Source organism: Talaromyces proteolyticus (genome assembly GCF_021365285.1).
Source record: "Talaromyces proteolyticus strain PMI_201 chromosome Unknown BGW36scaffold_16, whole genome shotgun sequence".
In the NCBI taxonomy this organism is placed as follows: domain Eukaryota; kingdom Fungi; phylum Ascomycota; class Eurotiomycetes; order Eurotiales; family Trichocomaceae; genus Talaromyces; species Talaromyces proteolyticus.
The window spans coordinates 30,512-47,815 of record NW_025764292.1 but is presented as its reverse complement, the minus strand read 5'-3'; the positions used below and the strand labels follow the sequence as shown (position 1 = coordinate 47,815).

General features: G+C 42.7%; 7 protein-coding genes across 7 annotated transcripts; 4 read left to right on the top strand and 3 right to left on the bottom strand.

Annotated features, from left to right (window-relative positions):
* Window positions 1-1,654: 1,654 nt before the first annotated feature.
* Window positions 1,655-2,223, top strand: BGW36DRAFT_412471 (uncharacterized protein; the record flags this gene model as incomplete). Its single annotated transcript, XM_046219212.1, has 3 exons — window positions 1,655-1,720; window positions 1,805-1,917; window positions 1,968-2,223. The coding sequence occupies 3 exons, from the start codon at window positions 1,655-1,657 to the stop codon at window positions 2,140-2,142; spliced, it is 354 nt and encodes a 117-aa protein (XP_046065385.1). The 3' UTR covers window positions 2,143-2,223.
* A 150-nt stretch (window positions 2,224-2,373) lies between these two features.
* Window positions 2,374-4,013, bottom strand: BGW36DRAFT_402030 (uncharacterized protein; the record flags this gene model as incomplete). The annotated part of the gene is made up of 5 exons (XM_046218815.1): window positions 2,374-2,496; window positions 2,649-2,827; window positions 2,862-2,895; window positions 2,935-3,146; window positions 3,905-4,013. 5 exons carry the CDS (start codon window positions 4,011-4,013, stop codon window positions 2,374-2,376), a joined length of 657 nt encoding a protein of 218 aa, XP_046065384.1.
* Window positions 4,014-4,433: 420 nt separating this feature from the next.
* Window positions 4,434-5,296, bottom strand: BGW36DRAFT_391509 (uncharacterized protein). The gene is made up of 4 exons (XM_046217598.1): window positions 5,261-5,296; window positions 5,064-5,195; window positions 4,884-5,005; window positions 4,434-4,820 (listed from the first exon to the last, which is right to left on the bottom strand). Exons 1-4 carry the CDS (start codon window positions 5,283-5,285, stop codon window positions 4,512-4,514), a joined length of 588 nt encoding a protein of 195 aa, XP_046065383.1. The 5' UTR covers window positions 5,286-5,296; the 3' UTR covers window positions 4,434-4,511.
* Window positions 5,297-6,153: 857 nt separating this feature from the next.
* Window positions 6,154-6,641, top strand: BGW36DRAFT_365493 (uncharacterized protein; the record flags this gene model as incomplete). Its single annotated transcript, XM_046214656.1, has 2 exons — window positions 6,154-6,231; window positions 6,285-6,641. 2 exons carry the CDS (start codon window positions 6,154-6,156, stop codon window positions 6,639-6,641), a joined length of 435 nt encoding a protein of 144 aa, XP_046065382.1.
* A 1,764-nt stretch (window positions 6,642-8,405) lies between these two features.
* BGW36DRAFT_433728 (uncharacterized protein) lies at window positions 8,406-9,071 on the top strand (the record flags this gene model as incomplete). Its single annotated transcript, XM_046221313.1, has 1 exon — window positions 8,406-9,071. One exon carries the CDS (start codon window positions 8,406-8,408, stop codon window positions 9,069-9,071), a length of 666 nt encoding a protein of 221 aa, XP_046065381.1.
* Window positions 9,072-9,835: 764 nt separating this feature from the next.
* Window positions 9,836-11,431, bottom strand: BGW36DRAFT_402028 (glycosyl hydrolase; the record flags this gene model as incomplete). Its single annotated transcript, XM_046218814.1, has 3 exons — window positions 9,836-10,344; window positions 10,373-11,143; window positions 11,200-11,431. The coding sequence occupies 3 exons, from the start codon at window positions 11,429-11,431 to the stop codon at window positions 9,836-9,838; spliced, it is 1,512 nt and encodes a 503-aa protein (XP_046065380.1).
* Window positions 11,432-13,660: 2,229 nt separating this feature from the next.
* BGW36DRAFT_402027 (glycosyl hydrolase) lies at window positions 13,661-15,809 on the top strand (the record flags this gene model as incomplete). The annotated part of the gene is made up of 7 exons (XM_046218813.1): window positions 13,661-13,804; window positions 13,848-14,366; window positions 14,406-14,598; window positions 15,097-15,165; window positions 15,193-15,320; window positions 15,342-15,507; window positions 15,550-15,809. The coding sequence occupies 7 exons, from the start codon at window positions 13,661-13,663 to the stop codon at window positions 15,807-15,809; spliced, it is 1,479 nt and encodes a 492-aa protein (XP_046065379.1).
* Between the last annotated feature and the right edge of the window lie 1,495 nt (window positions 15,810-17,304).

Sequence of the window (17,304 nt, the reverse complement as noted above, 5' to 3'; positions counted from 1 at the left end):
CAGAGGCAACACATCCGATTTACATTTTTTAGGTTATATCAGGGAACTCAAGTTTCCAATTGGAGTAGGGTGTGTGATGAAGCCGGGGTAGATGAGCCGAAAAACAGGCAGCACGCAAACATGATTGGATGCTTATTTTCAGTGCACAGGCCCCCCGGTGGCAATCAGCTTGGATAACCGGTGCGGGGAACTGTAAAATCCGGGGAAAACCATTTTGTCAACTTGCAATGGGTTTAAAAACTCATAGGTTATGCAATAGATGTCGCTTGATTTTGTTTAAGCCTACGCAGTCATATTCAATGTTGTTTAATAATGATACCCGTTCGTACTTTCTCTCCCGGACATCTACAGTAATCGATATGTGGCTTAACCATCGACTGTCAACCGCTGTTCATTCACGAACTTAGCCAGATCGCTGGGCAAAAATACCGCCACCCCGGCAATGTCCTCCGGTATAACTAAGTAGCCCATGGGAGATATAGCTGCCATAACTTGTTTCTGCATCGGGTCCTAGACACAGTCAGTAACTATATTTGTATCGGTTCGGCCTAGTAACATGGAATTATATCGGATACCATGCGACCCGAAGTCTACGGCAGAGTTGTTCGATATTGCCATGATGCTGGCTTGTATAATAAGCTAGGCTACTTGCTCCGGTAATAACCATATTGGAGGATAACAAATACTCCCACCCTGACCCTATATTACCAGCCGCTTCATAGGCGCCTGCTTGACCAGCCACACGGCGGTGTAGTTTATATCAATTGTTGGATGAGAGACTTGGTCTCTACCTCTGCGGATGACGGATGGAAAAGGTAGCATTGTTGTCGAGGATACCCAGTCTTCCAAAAGCATGGTATGCTTGTTCCGTCAGTTCTTCAGAGACTCCGACACCTGTCAAATGCGCACCATATAACACCAAACCAGTGGAGTAGAGCGATATTAAATTTTGTTCAACATACTTAGCGTACTTCAGAATGCTTTCTGACCCAAACGATGGACGAGGGCCTTCACTCCATGCTTCACAAATTCAAAAGCACATCCTCGTCCAATACCGGCAGAGCTCCAAATGATAACAAAAACTTGTCTTTTAAAAGACTGATAGTGTTGTCACTAATGCTTAAGGTATACGAAAAAGTTGCCACCTCCCTTCTATAGTCCACAGTAGGTTTCCTTTCTCGTTGATGTGGCTACCTTATGCGTCCTTAGGATACCAGGAAATTCAGTCATCTGTACCAATATTCATAGGTTCGGGTTCCTGAGCGTGCTCTTACCTTTAGAAACCGGGAGAATATCTTTCGGCAATCTCGGCTTTTATCGTATCAGCTGCGATGATCCCAAATTTGAGTCCCCGCTAGAAGAAATCTAGTCGCTCCGTCTAATAATAATATCAGTCGTGAAACACGCCCGGAGAGAACTATGAAAGGCGAGAACGCCATATTTGTATAATGTACGATTCATGTATAGGGGTTTTGTGGAGATGCTGCTAATTGTGGTCACAGACCACAAAATCGATCAAGTTTGCTTCGGTTTATCCACGGGCTTCACCTGTTCCGTATTAAAATGCCATTTTCTCTCTTCATAGCACCCCGCACTTCTCTTTTCACTTTCACCTTTAATAAAGAAACAGAAAATATAGCTAGAACAAACAATAATGTCTGCCGGTGGTGCCGCTAATGGTGTTATTTTACTGCAACCTCAGGAGGGGAAGAAAAACGAGGTGTGATATGACATTGTCCTGGCTTTGCGAGCCCTGCCTGTTTAGGTTATACTTGATGCTAACCATCGATATTATAATTTTTAGCTGGAGCAATATCTGAGTAAAAATTTGACGGATATTCGTGAAAATGTGCCAGGAGTTCTTATCGCATTTCACTTCTGGGCTGAGGAAAAGAATCAATTTGTTGTAGTTGAGAGGTCTGTAATGAACTCTTGAATAGCCAAGTTTACTACTGACCCATCTCTAGCTTCGAATCAACGGCGGCCATGTTCGAATACGGCAACAGCATGTATCACGAGGGATTAGTGTCGAAGGTTGTTGACCTGGCTATAACTCCGATTGAGGCTTTATCTGATCAAGACACTTCTCAAGAACTCAAAGACTTCCGTAAAACTAGCCAGGCCGTTCATTTCAATTTTTAATCCAAAGGTCAAACGAGAATTTAAGATATGAACGAAAGTTCCCCAAATCTAGAGCAATTTCTAGCCTAATTTCGATTTTTTGAACAACTGATTTATTTAATAGAGAATGAATAATGCTCCTATACTAACGATATAGAAATCAGAAACTTGAGGGTGGGTAGGTTGAAGGATCTGAACACCTATTAATCTTATTCTCCTTAGTATATAGATATATTCTTCCAATAAACTTCCTTAAGACGACACGAACCAGGGAAGTCCAGCCCCGACCTTCATATTTGACCCGTACACTGGCATTGACTCTTCCAATAAAAGCCATACAATCACCCGCCCTACATCTTCAGGATCCATATGAACCTATCCTTGGTTTTTCCAGCCCTCTTCGAGCTGGGGTGAAGTAGCAGCACTGGGTATGAAGCTGGTCAACATCGGTGTATCAGTAACCCCTACAGAACTTAATTAATAACAGTTTGAAGGCTGTAACTCAGCAATATTCCTTGTATCCTAACAGGTGAGAAACAGTTGATCCCTATACCAAGTCGATTGGTATTCTTGGCAACACTTGTCGTGAAGTGTGCACAAGCCGCTTTGGATGTATGATATGCGTAGGCGTCCGGATTGTGCTGTAGGGAAGGCATACTAGCCAGGTTGACAATAGCACGATTACCCGCGGGTAAATCCTTCATAACTCTAACCTAAGTCCGATTGCAATAAAAAAATACCATCAAAATTGATCTTTAGAATATGGCTCCAATCCTAGTCAGTCTCTTCGAGGATGGCAGGAATTTGGCGCACTCCGATGGCTTGGGGTACACTAGTTACGTTTGCGGCACCGTTTTGGTCGCCGAACTTTGCGACAATGTCTCCAATCCAATTATCGACCGATTCAACAGAGCTCACTTCTAAAATTCTACAGTAAAGTTTAGTGTAAGCATTGATTTTTGCGATGGATGCCTCGAGATCTGCAAAGCCTTTGGCAATGATATCTCCAACGCATATGGTACCCCCTTCATATCAGGGTTAGAAGATCATAGAAGTAGTGCTATAGAATCAGAATATATACTAGCTATCACTTTAGTATATTAAAGATTTAATAAATTATTAATAAAAATTCTAAAATTCTAAAAATAACGAATATTATATATAATTATAAAGATATTGTATCTAATAATGGATCGCGACTCCAAGATCCTGGAATCTGAATCTGAGTCTTGGTGGTTCTAAGTCAGATCAAAACGGCTGGCTCGCGACTCCTTACAAGGTCCAATGATGGCATATGTCGGTCAAAACGAGGAAATCTTATTGCAGTGGCTTGATGATGAACTCGCCTAAGTATCCCATGTAGCCTATGGCCTCGATATGTTGGGCAGAGCGGCTGAAAAATTCCCCCTCTCCTCCCAGACATCGCGAACGACGGCTGCGAAAGCGCAGGGGCTGCGAGGACCGTAAACATAAGCTGATATAAGTCAGTTTTGGTAGACTATCACTCGACAAGTAACCTGATTCACCACGGCTTAACTGTATTTCCGTGTCTGTAGTATATGAGATTGTAGGAACAGATAAACTAGTTGATACTTGATATTGTAGTCGCCGCTGTTTGTGGAATGGCTATTATCATGAGTAAGTGACCACTCAGAGCGGTGAGCTCCTCCCAACTATGCTCCACCAATAATAGGTAGATGTTTGATACTGGTGTTTGCGCCTTTTCACTAGGTCATCGCCAGATGATAATAGTTGCCACAGCTTGTAGGACAGTGTCTCCTACCACTTTCGACCGACCTAGCGCTGTAGCTGTCAACGTTGTTGTCGCGACGAATATAAATTTCGCCGCTAGACTTGGCCTGACTTCGGCGTGGAGATAGATTCTTGTCCATATTTCTCACGATCTCTTCGTCATTAATATACCAAGCATTTATGGAGCCTCCAGCGACATCTTGCTTATGGAGTACCGTATTGCCTCTAACGTCGCCATCGCTCTTACCTGCCGATCCCGTCACTGTTGTGTCTTCTTAACCACGGGATCGCTATAGTAATTTGGGGTGAGGTTAAGGGCTTCATCACAGTCTAGGACACCAAGTACGGAAACAGCACGAAAGAACCAAGTCCGGCAGATCCAAGTCCCCGATGATATCATGATTCTTCTTGTTGTTCAATACCTAGTTTGTGAGAGGGTTGGGGCCAGCAAGTAGAATGGGAAATGGTCCCTGAGTTCAGCTATTTTGACCACCATCCTAGGCGTAATAAACACTCTAAATTATCTAGTTACTCAGTTAAAACAAGTGAGTAGTGTGTTAGGGATATCCATTATATATCGCGTCTACAATTTCAATAAATCCTGTTTTGACCGTCAATATAACCCCACTATATAACAATCAGACCACCATATTGTCTATAGGTTCAATCAAAACATTGCCCAGAGGGTCATCTACATAGATCGTAGAATTGAAGGTAAAAGATTGACGTTCTTGAGCCCAATCCCGTAACACATCGAAGTCACGACACGTACGCAACACATTAGTTACCGGAAGGGCCTCTTGATACTCCGTAAACCAAATGTATGGTATGGGAGTGATATCGCTAGAACACATGAGACTCTGTCTAATCGAGTCGATGCAGTGATCCACATGAATTGGATTGAAATCCATCGGACCAGTTGGCCAAACAGTTTGTCGAATCATGTTCTGAATAACATTAGGGATACGTTATGAGGTATAAATGATGCACTTAGAATAGGGTTGTCTCACTAGGCAATGAAGTTGATGGAAGACATCTAGAGTCACAGCGTAGTAGCCCGGATCATCTGATATAGGCACGGTTCTGTTTGCCAGCTGGGTAGCTTCGCTCATGGGTATTCTGGTGATACCGACTATAGCCACCGATTAGTCACTATTAAGGCCCATCTGAGAGTCAATGGCATAGCTTGCATTGATATAGATCTTCCCAGAGTTGATTATTATATTCGGATGGTGGACCTTGGTATGGAGAGGTATCATGGAGACTAGCGATCCCAGCTGTCGAAACAAGATTTTTGTATCTAACTGCAGATAATGCAGGAGCTAAAATCAAACCATCAGGATTTGAGGTTAAATTATCTTTACACAAGTCTAGTAAATTCACTTACAGAATACCGTATTGTGTGTCTTCATGCTTCTTAGACTTGCCCATGTATACAAATTTGAGAGCACGAGACATAGAATAATAATCCATGATATCCAAAGCGAAAGGTTCAGAGTAGAGAAAGGAAACTTTTTGCAGCTTTCGAGGGTTTTTTGATGAAGGGCTTCACTCTGATCCTGTTGCCGGATAGGGAGATATTGAATATCCCTCTTGACGAATGAAAATGCCATTTTGAAATATGAAAAGAACCAGAAAATTCGAGGAGAATGGATGTACGAGAGCCTTGAAAGAATCAAGTAAAGTTTACCTCGCCGAACTCCAAACTTGCTTCATAAGACGACGAAGCTAAAAGGGAAACAGCGCTAGGTGTCCCGTTGTCCGGCACAAAGAGACCACGCTAGCAATGATATTTATTTCCTCCAATAATGAGTCTAAGTCGACGATAATGATAAGGGTAAGCTTCGCAAAATTGTATATGAGAGACCTAGTATTATACGACATAGCAGAGCTGAGAATTCTCGCAAACTATACTAGCGTTGCCACTTTGTCCAGACGAAGGGTTGGATGCAGGATATGACGTATGTTGGTCGACCTGCGTACCCAATTTTCATGTCACTTGATCTTTATCTTAAGTGGCCGATAGGGCCGCCACACGCTGCTTTAATATGCATTACGAGTAAGTCTATATGACACACTATTATGATGATCGAGTTGACAGCCTTTGTTGGTATGCCGAATGCCTGCTCCACTGTCAGATCAATATATGAGTATTACTATAAGGGTAGAGGTCTTCTCATCTTCATCCTATTGAATTAAAAATTCCTTCGAAGACATTATCGCTCATTCCAGAAATCGCCACCTCTTATACGATCTAAGAGTCTCTTTTCAGTATTCACCATGAAGATTTCCACTATTATCCTCTCAAGCTTCTTGACATCGTATGCCACTGCTATACCTATAGGAGATATCTCCCAGGTAAGTATCAGTAATATAACCTTTCAGAATATCTATTAAGCAAAGTATTTTAGGTTTCGAAGCGTGGTAATGAGGCCGTGACTAATGTCGATATTACCACTGGTTCGGAGGTCTTTTACGGCATCAAGAAACGCGGTGATGAGGCCGTGACTAATGTCGATGCTACCACTGGTTCAGAGGCCTTTTACGGCATCAAGAAACGCAGTGATGAGGCCGTGACTAATGTCGATATTACCACTGGTTCAGAGGCCTTTTACGGCATCAAGAGACGTGGTGATGAGGCCGTGACTAATGTCGATGCTACCACTGGTTCAGAGGCCTTTTACGGCATCAAGAAACGCGGTGGTGAGGCCGTGACTAATGTCGATATTACTACTGGTTCAGAGGTCTTTTACGGAATCAAGAATTGAGATAACTGAGGACGACATACCTGATTTGAGTGGGCAAGACGGAGAGAGATTCCAAGTGTGGCAATTGATTGCAGCCTAGATTTTACTTGCTTCGGGCATTAGGCTGTCAAAGACGGAGAATGTATCCAGTTATATGCTAGGGATAAATCTAATACTAGCAATTATTGTTACGCTGCATGACAGCCTCCAGCTTAAACCGTGTTCAAGATCGTATAAGTAGTTATTGATTCGCTGCCTAAGTAAAGATAAGGTGACAGTGCCCCAGCAGGGAACAGTTTTTGGTGTAATTCAGGATGATATTGTGCAAAGCATGGTAAACAAAAATAGATATAGTAGCTCGTTAACTACTATAACTAGAAGGTCGCATCAATAGTAATATAATGTAAGAGATACCGAGACATATGAAACAAAAAAACACCATAGTAGCTAGACAATAGAAAGGCTCTTAGATAGTAGTGAGTAGAACCAATTTCATATAGCTTACCGACTCTCCCATTTTTTGTGTCTTGCATGCGAGATGCCTGATAGAGTGTGTACTTGCTCAATGACAAGTACAAATGTATGAGCTAGCTGCCAAAATTTGACTAGTATATCATTTGTAGAAGCAATGATATCAAATCAAAGACTGCCAAGATGCACATGCCCCACAGCATGTGGGGTATGGCCGGACAAGAATTTGCTTCATGTAGAAGGTGTTTATTTAGCGTTTATTTAGTGACAATGTTCACTGCAGCATAAAATACTGTCAGCTGAATTATAACATGTCGCTGCTTGAACGTACAATGCTCACTGGTGAAGATTTACGCGTATCTGTTACCTATTTCCTAGTTTCCAACACTTTTACCTTCTCCGATCAGCAACTTTGCATAAGTAGGGTAACATCGACTATCTCTAGAAGGTCGTTGATAGATTTACTTCCCACCAACACCCGTATCTTCCCACCAACACCCGTATCTTGCTACCAACACCCGTATCTTGCTACCAACACTCTTGCCTTGCTACCAACACTCTTGCCGTGCTACCAACACCCTTGCCTTGCTAATAGTACTCTTATCTTTTGTGATTAGCAGCTTCGCATTAGTAGGGTAACATCGACCATATCAAGAGGATCGTTCATTCGGTTCTACGAATAGAGTCTCCGGATTTAGCCGTGTTCCTCACTTTCCTTGAGGGGCCTGACAATACATATAAGTACACTAAGAGTATATTAATTAAGAATTATTTAAATTTCTATGGAGTTTTCATTTTCCTGAAATTCTTTCCGCATATTTATTGCTTTATGTAAAAATCGAATTAAATTATTGGTAATCTACTTTAAAATCCATAGAAATTCAAACCTGGTTTACACGAAGAAATTAATTATTCGCTTATTTTGACGTTCATGTAATTAAGTTAAGAATAACACTATTTCCTAAGTTATTTTCTTTCCCCCCGAATATCGGTAGAACTGGTATTAATTTTAAATACACTACAAATGACTAGTGTAATTTGACTGCTCAAAGGAGCGACCGCTAGACGTTATTCAAAGCGACTGTAGCCTTTCTCTGATATCACTGAGTCTGCCGATTCTTAGCTCTCTCTGTACATCTTCTCGGAATCGGTAGTACACTTCCTAGACCTCGTTATTCTCCGGCCATTTCCACACCGACTATTTTGCTTACAAACGGATCTTCAGATAACAGTATTAACAAAAGCATCAAGATCAGGCAGACTAAAGACCAACTTTAGAAAAAGCAGAAGGCCGCAAAGCAAAAATTTCTCATTATGGATGTTCGAAAGCAAACTGCCTATATGGCTCTCCACGATCAAGAAAGGTTCATAGATTCTCCTCATTCAGATGAACCTAAAATAGTACGAACTTCATCACCACTAAAGAGCTGGCGACGACTGTTCCTGTTGTTGATTGTTGGCATACTAGCCATTATTGTGTCTTTTACGATCTATCGATTCTATGCTGGCCGAAGGCATATTGATCAATGCGGCACCACAGCTACAGAAGCACGAGCAAAGGGCTGTCATTTTGAGATGACTGGTTTTTCGTGGCTACCAAAAGAATGTTTGGATCTGACAGTCGAGGCCGAGTTTCTGGAACTCGATCTTCATTACTACCGAGATTTGAATTATACTCAAGAAGCCCCCCTTGAAGAAGTGAGGAGAGGCGACGGTCACGGTTACTTTGTCAAACAAGATTATCATCGGGCACATTGCGCTTTTCTGTTCAAGAAGCTGCATAAAGCTATCAGTAGTGGAAACAAGGTTGATGGCCTTATATCATCTGTTCACCACACTAGCCACTGCGTCCATATGTTACTCGCTTCACCGAATTTTCGCTCAGATGTTGCACAGGTCGCTTTTACCAAATGGCCATATTGTGGAAAGAATGGAGGCTATAACGTGGAATGGGCAAAACAAGGGGAATGGACAGATTGATAACCTCGAAAACCCCAGAAGTGCGTGGCGTCAGCTAGATGCAGCAAGTGTTTGAATGGGAGACGGGCCCCGGCCGATAACAGTCACTGTGGTAGCGGTGGTCTCATGAATTACAGCTGAAGGGGCATGTTTAGGGTAAAAGGCTGCGAAAGTTAGCTATTGTCGGCTCACAATAAACAAGTGTATATTGCATAAATGCAGGGTTGTCATTTCTTGAATGGGAAATTATCTTAATAATATCTATTAGCTTGCATTTCGTATTAAAGCTATACCTGTAAGTACGGTGGCTGTTGGATAGGAATGTGGGATCTCTGGACCTACATCAATGCGAAAAGCCCCTAGTAGTAGGGGGGATTTAATTTTGCTCACAAATGTTACCGTTATATTAGATAAACTAGAAAAAAGAATTTATTTATTATATATACTTCTTATATCTCCATTTATATCAAGATAGAGATCAATATTTAAATTAGTAATTATTGTAACACGGTCCGGGCAGGGCCCAAACTAGAACCAGAGCCTTGGCAAAGCTATTTCTAATTAGGCTTAGCGTTAGCTTTGTTTTGTATAGTGGCTTGCTGGGGATTCAGATAAACTGGAGTTAGGAACATTATTTTAGTGGAATGCTGATTTGCATATACGACTTGCGACATTTTCTACGAAATTTCGCGTTAAGAGTGCTACTAATTTTGGAACAGACAGATTTATCAAAGTAAGGTGATATAGCAATCAACCCTAGTCTCTAACCATTCTACAACTAGAACTTACATCACATGTCCAGCATAACTAAACGTCACCAACGTCAATCTTCCTATATCGGACACAACCTGAATTTCCTCTGCCGCTTGTTTGGAATAAATTAGTCCCGATAGCACTGCCACACCATCATTCACGAACACCTCCACAGAATTCCAATCCACATATATCACCATTTTGACCGTGTTCCCACCTGAAGTATTTGGCGCCATGCGCACAGCATCGTATATTTGTTTTGGATCTGACGGCATAGAATCCGTCGCGTAACCGTCGGAGTCCCTGACCAAAAACACCTGGGAATGCGTGAAGTCGTAACCTACGGTCGTGCTGAAAGACCCGTCAGATTTAATGCGAAAGTGGACATGATTGCCGTTGTCGCCGTTGTTCTTGGCGACCGTGGCGTTGATGATGTACGCACCTCCCATCGGGCTGCTGGGAAGAGATGCAGATGCCGGATCCATCGCGATGGTATTCCCGCTCACGGAGTTTGGAGGTGCGAAGACATCTTCATACATTCCTAGGGACGCTGACCAAGGTGGGGGAACTGCTAATAGTCTTAAACTTGACCTCCCGGATCATACTATCCTGACCAGCGAAATCTCCGTAATAAGGCAGCGAATCTGCGTAACCCCAGTTATTCATCCAGGCAATTGCATACCGGCTGCCGTATGTGTCGTCCAAGTTGTCCCAGCTGACCGTGGCGTAGAAGTCAGGCCCGTCATCCATCCATTGCGGAAAACCGTTCGTGGGTGTGAAGCCATTGCCGTCCCATGTTCCGGTCCAATATACGGTATCCGTTGTCCTATTATAGAAGTAACCATTCGCGCTCACCCCGAGGATCCAGGTTCGCTTTGTGGTGTCCCTATCTAGGTCGATCTGATATAGATCTGGACACTCGAGGATGCCCAGGTTTACGCCGGAGTTCTCGGGTATGAACCCAGACATATATGTCCATGTCTTAAGATCTGGAGAGGTGTAGAAACCAATCTTGTTACCCTCCGCGAGAGACATGGCCCAACGCCCCGCTTCGCCATCCCAAAGGATTTTGGGATCTCGAAAGGCAGGTTTCGCATCCGGGTTGGGGTTTGGCATTACAGGATAGCCCGCGTAAGGGAGGAAACTGTACCCATTGTCGGTGGAATAGAAAAGGGACTGCTGTTGCAGCTCATCCGCCATCTGTGAGAGGATGGCCACGACGGAATTCTGGCCAAATCCAGCACTGTTGTCCGTGTCGACGACTGCTGCGCTGCCGGTCTCAATGTCACCCAGGATCACACCGGTGGGAGGGTTCTGTTTGTATTTCTCGATTGCTACACCTGGCCAGTCCAGTGCACCATGTCGGTGCTCGTAATGTGATACTATTCTGTCCCACCCGAACCGGGGTTTGAGATGTCGAAGTTGGAGTGATATAGGTAGTAGAAATGCCATTCATCCCCGAGACGGAACGGACGTTGGGGGTCATTCATCCGTTTCATTTCGGGGTTGATGTGATAACTGGGTCTGGTTTGGCTGGCAGCAACTGTACTGGCATATAAGGTGAACAACAGAAATGAAGAAAGGTGAAGTACCAGCCCTTCTGGGAAAAATGTGACGAATGTCAGCATTGTGACGATGATGGATGGGCCCTTTGGATGGTTGTCCTACCTAGTTAATTAAACGAGGTTAACGTCTTCCCTTTGTTCTTACTTATAAGGCTGCCTACCCAAGGATGAGTGACCTTACTGAAGGCCTAACCTCAGTTAGTTACCAGGTACTGACACAGTATATATACTTGTCAGGTTACATTGAGCCCGGCATTATAAGTGGTATTGCCCAACACCAAGGAGTGGCCATTACATGACAACAACATAGGCCTGAGCACGAAATTAGCAATTTCCCAGTTTCCTCATTAGGTACCTAAACAAGACTCGGGTCAAGCATTACTGTAGTAACTAACCGCACGCCTACAGTCGCACTTAATTATGCATTATCGCCCAGATCTTGACAACAACGTTATAGCGCAGAAGCTGGAATGCGCAAAAACTGCCTAGGTACGGTAGGGTAACTTAAGGGCTGCTACGACGACGACGAAAGGGGTGTCGAAATGTAGGGGAGTAATATAACAGCAAAGGAAGTCTAGTTAGCACTACTCCTCCAATGCACATTCTTTAGACCTTGATATGTAGATTTACTTGATAATCGAGATCACGGCCCTTTGTCAATATTCATCCGCTGGAGGATAGCGGAAGGATAGCGGACCCCGCAATCCCACTACCCCATATTAAAAACTCCCAAAGTCTATTAGATTATTATGAGTTCAAATTATAAACTTAATATTCTATTAATTCTCCATATCTCCATTGTTAAGGTCAAAGTTGGAGGATTGTGAAACGCTGAAGGAAGAAAAAAAAAGCTTAGATTGGATCAATAGAAAAGCGATACCAATTAATCTCCACCTCAGGTTGCAACATGATCCCTTTAAGTTGAAGATTATGAGGTAAAAGTATGGGATAATGCATCGCGGAGGGCATTCAGTTTCTGCGATGATCGCGGAGTCTCAGATATGCTCCGCGAAATTCCCCATTGTTCTACAGGTAATATGTTTCTGCTCGTCAACGTTAGAGACAACTCTGAGAGGCATCTACATAACTGGAAATCACTAGTACTATATTTCCTGATTGGAATGTCCGCAGTCTCCTAAAAATGCAGTTTCCTAAAAAGACCAAAGTAAGCTGAAGTGAATTTAGAAGGCAACCCAAACTGTCCATAGTGGCATGATCATGGCAGAGATGACCACTCTTCCTTATTTCATCCCTAAATCAAGAGACTTTTCTCTACGGGGTAATTATAAGTCAGAAATAACAGAGAATATAATATACAGAATATTTATTTATATATGAATTAATAAGAACCAAAATCTAAATATCAAAACTTGAACCTCACGCTGCTACATATCCTATCAGGCAGCTTTGCATCGATAATTGCTCATAGAATTTTCTTCCTTTGAACAATCCAGGGAAAAACGGCTCTAAGCCCGAGCTTGAGGGTCTCACAGGTGGGGAAAACTTGCCCGTAGACGATGTCCCCGCAGGGAACATGAGCAAAGGAACAAAGACCGATCGGGCATCAGCATAAACGACCATTGGGAGCCCTTTTCTTGCAACTGTACTCCACACAAAATTTGAAATCTGGATCTGAACAGCCTCTAGTCACCAGCTGATTTCATCAATGGCTCACCGACTGAGACTTCAAGTGTTCTTTCCTTTCCACATGTAGGCTTTCGGTGAAGTTGAACAATAGCTTATTTAGTCTCGCGATCAAGCCACAGGTCTGTACTCGACCAGAAACTTGGCGTACGAGTGGAACTATAGTAATGATTCTGCACTACGACACTTATGCTCCAATATGTAGTGGAATACGGCAGATACAATATCACTATGCTGATAATGAACCCCGTATCCGACTTGTTAAAGCTTTGAACTGTTTTAGTGCGGGAGGAGACTGGGCTAGACATCAAGAACTCAAGATATTTCGCTCTCAATGTGTCATCAAATTATATCATCTTCTAAATCTAATAAATTGCCGCAAACAATTTCAAATAATCGAGTTAAAGAGCTTTAAGCGTCTTTACCATTACCTCGCGGCGCTGCTCCCGACTTGTTCCTAGCGTGAGACGGTGCACAAATTCTTTAGCAACCCCCACTGTAACTTCTCTTAGTACACTAGGTGGTTATCAATCTTAAGAAATAGCTATGAAAAACCTTGTGCCGACATCGAAATATGAATGGGAAATTCTTTTTCTGCCAGACATCAGTCAATTTTGACACTGTTAATTCAAACGCATTCCGTCTATCATGTTTCGCTCAACTTTTATCTGGAGGATTATTTTGTTTCTTACACTGAGTGTGCTCTTTGCAGCGGAGACATACAAGGAGCAGTACTGCAATCAATATCATTTCTCGCCTAAGAAAAACTGGATGAATGACTCTAATGGGATGGTTTACCATAAGGGGTCTACCATTTATACATTTATACCTTCAGTATAACCCCAGAGGAATGACCTGGAGAAACATTTCTTGGGGACACGCCACCAGCACTGATTTATTACATTGGACTCAGCAACCTATTGCTCTAGAGGTTCGCAAGGATAAAAACGGCAATATTGAGGAGTATTTCTACGCAAGAAGTGCTATCATATACACCAACAACACCAGCGGCTTCAGTACACATACAAACCCTGCGCTGGTCGCCATCTATACGTCGTCCTACGCTCAGAAAATATCACTCACAAGCAGCAAGACTTTCTATAGTGGCCAAGAATCACAGTCTATCGCTTACAGCCTTAATGACGGCATGGCGTGGACAATATACGACGTGCAGAACGCAGTCATTCAGACTTCACTAGAACAATACATTACTGCAGATTCGCTCCAGAACTTTCGAGATCTATTTGTTTTTTGGTACGCCGCTGAGGAGCATTGGGTTATTATGGTGGTGTCCTTAGCCAACGATCACATGCTACTTATCTACAGTTCTAAGAATCTCAACGACTGGATGTATGTTAGTTCATTTGGTCCAGCAAATGCTGTCTCTGGGTAGTGGGAATGCCCTGGGCTATTTCAGCTTTTAGTGGAGGGCGATACAAATAAGGTGAAATGGGTCACGCAGATCAGGTCAAATCCTGGAGGGCCTACTATCGGCTCGGGCACTCAGTATTTCGTGGGATCGTTTAATGGCACTGCATTCACGGTGAATGCGGATAGTATGTATGAGGCCAACGGCATACCTCCAGGTAGTTCTATTATTAAAGACTGGAAAAATACTTATTCTTTAGAATCTTCTTCCGTAGCTCTAAATTGGACTGCAACTGGCGAGTTTGTTGACATCATACCTATGACGGGAGAGGACACCGTTAGTAATGTGTTGGATACGTACTTCGGCGCAGACACCAATACTGGACAATAATATCCGAACCCTTCGGCATCAATGAACCTTTCATCATTTTTCGAATCGCTGATGGATATCACCCATACAATCCCTCCACCTACGGCATTATGAACGATATACAGACCTCTCTCAATCTAAAGGTCAAAAGGTAAGGTCATCCGCAATACTACCAGCCAAAACTCTGTTACTTTGTTGTCACAAGATTGGGACGTAACGAATCTCATCAACCAAACTGCAGTGCTCGCGGATTTCAGCACGGGCACAAAAAGCTAAGGCCACATCATCATAGACGAGATTGTCTTCTCCGAGTCACTTACTCAAGGCCAAAAGACAAACTAGGTAGACCTCTGTCCAGACTACTACACTGCTGCAAATTACAACAGTCTCCCCAAGAATAAGCGAGTTACTGTTGGTTAGGCCAACCATTGGGCCTACAGAGCGGATATTCCCACAAGCCCATGGCAGAGTTCCATGTCAGTGATGTACAAGTATTCCCTCAGCACTATTGCCTCCAAAGCCACACTCATACAAGAACCTTATAGCCTAGCACACTTAGAGAAGTCACTAGTTATTTATACTCATAAATAGGTCGCTTTACCTGGTTCACAATTGAATCTTCCAGTTAGAGGCAAATCCATAGACATCACACTAAATTTCGAGGTCATATCTACAGTCAATTACACTGCTCAAGAAGATCATACCATTCGACTTTGCGTCCGATCAAACGAGGATGGTTCGCAGGCAACAGTTATTGGTTACGATGTCTCAGGAGAGCAGCTCTTTGTTGATTGAACAGTTTCGGGATATGTCAACTTTAGCACAGTTTTTCCGGGTATCTATTATGCCGTGTTGACGCCGGATACACAGGGGAAAGTGGTGCTCCATATGCTGGTTGACCGGTCGTTAGTGGAGGTACTTGGAGGCCGGGGTGAGAGCGTGATCACAGCGCAGATATTTACCAGCGATGACAATAACTTCATTTCTCTGTTGTATACTGCCAACGCATTTAAGGCTATCACTATCACGGTTAAAGATGTTGCCTCGGTTTGGGATTAGTCAATTATACCTATTTAGAGCGGTGCAATCAGCCATAGAAAACCATTCAACAGTATCTGATTAGCTATACACCAGCCACTCCATAAATTACTAAATATATAAATTACTCTTTTTAAATATTCAGCAGCAACTATACAGACCATCACCCTTACAGTCAGATATAACCTATTACATTACTTCATATATTACATAATCAATAAGTGTATTGGACCTTCAGCCACCAACCACAAACAACATATTAATATCTATTATTCCCAAACCAACATACATAAAGCTAAGAATAAGTTAGGCTATTTAAAGACAAACAGCCCTTAAAGCAACTTACTATTACAAAACCAACATACATAAAGCTAGAACAAATTAAACTACTTAAAGTCAAGTAGCTGTGAGGCCTGGCAGCAGCGAGAGCGCTGCAGGCTCACAGAGGCTTATAAGCGTGCCAACCCTGGAATTAGGCAATGGCCCAATTACCTCAGTATTACTTTTTGACATTTAGAGGTTGGCAGTGCCAAGGAGCCTTACAGTAGCCCTTAAAACAGCTAACACCACAGCCAAACAATTCCTATAGCTAGGTATAGCCTATTCATTATTTACATAAAAATATAAATTATTAAATTTCTTTAACAATCTTAGTATATTATTACTAATTACCTTGAAGGAATCTCTATACGGTTCATTACATTGTATCACTCCTTGACACAGCAGATGACAATTAGAGTGGGTCTAGGTGCGTGATATCTTATAGGTCCTGACGACGCTTTTCCTAATTAGGCTTAACACTGGGTAGCTTTTGTATGGACGTCCATAGAGCCTCCAGGCAAACCAGAGTTAGGTATCTCGTGGTAAAACTTGTTATTTGCTAGTGTGGGTTGTTTGTACCAAAAGGAAGATTATCAGCTGGTAGTTGCAGTAGCAGTAAAGGTCTCTTTCTGGGCTCTTACGTTATGGACGTCATAATGATTGCATGGGGAAAAGTATGGGCGGCCCCTCCACTTTTTAGGAAGGGAATTCTGTTCGATCATGGTACGGCTGATGGTGGCGACGGTGACTCCATTAGATTAATCTAAGCGCTTAGGTAAACTTTCTTGATTACGTTCTGTTAGCAACACTGACTAGAAGAAACCGTGACATACTTGACACTATTTATTAATGTCCGAATCAACAGAATAGAGTCATTTATAAACAGTGAAAGTCCCTGGTTTCGTTCAATTTTATTTCTACGTATAAGTAGAATGCCTCTGGTTGTGCAAATACGATCCCTTAGCTTAGCACGGAACTCCATGGACTTACAACTCGTCGGAAAGCTACAATCTTCTTCTCCCTCTTGCTGCAATTATCGACCCACTTCTCACTCCCAATGAATCCGCACAACTAATACCAACCACACAAGTTGTCCATACTCGTTTCATTTGTTCAGTTATTTGATTGCTTACTACCATTAGCAGGGAAAGGGTCCAGTTGAAAGCAATAGCCAGACTGTTGCAGCTGGCAGGCT

Excerpts from the sequence above, each read along its gene's own strand:
- BGW36DRAFT_391509 (XM_046217598.1), bottom strand. The coding sequence starts at position 5,285 with ATGAAGACACACAATACGGTATTCT. Across the intron at positions 5,006-5,063 it reads CTGGGAAGATCTATATCAAT|TCGGTATCACCAGAATACCC; the intron begins GCAAGCTATGCC and ends CGGTGGCTATAG. Across the intron at positions 4,821-4,883 it reads TCCATCAACTTCATTGCCTA|AACATGATTCGACAAACTGT; the intron begins GTGAGACAACCC and ends AATGTTATTCAG.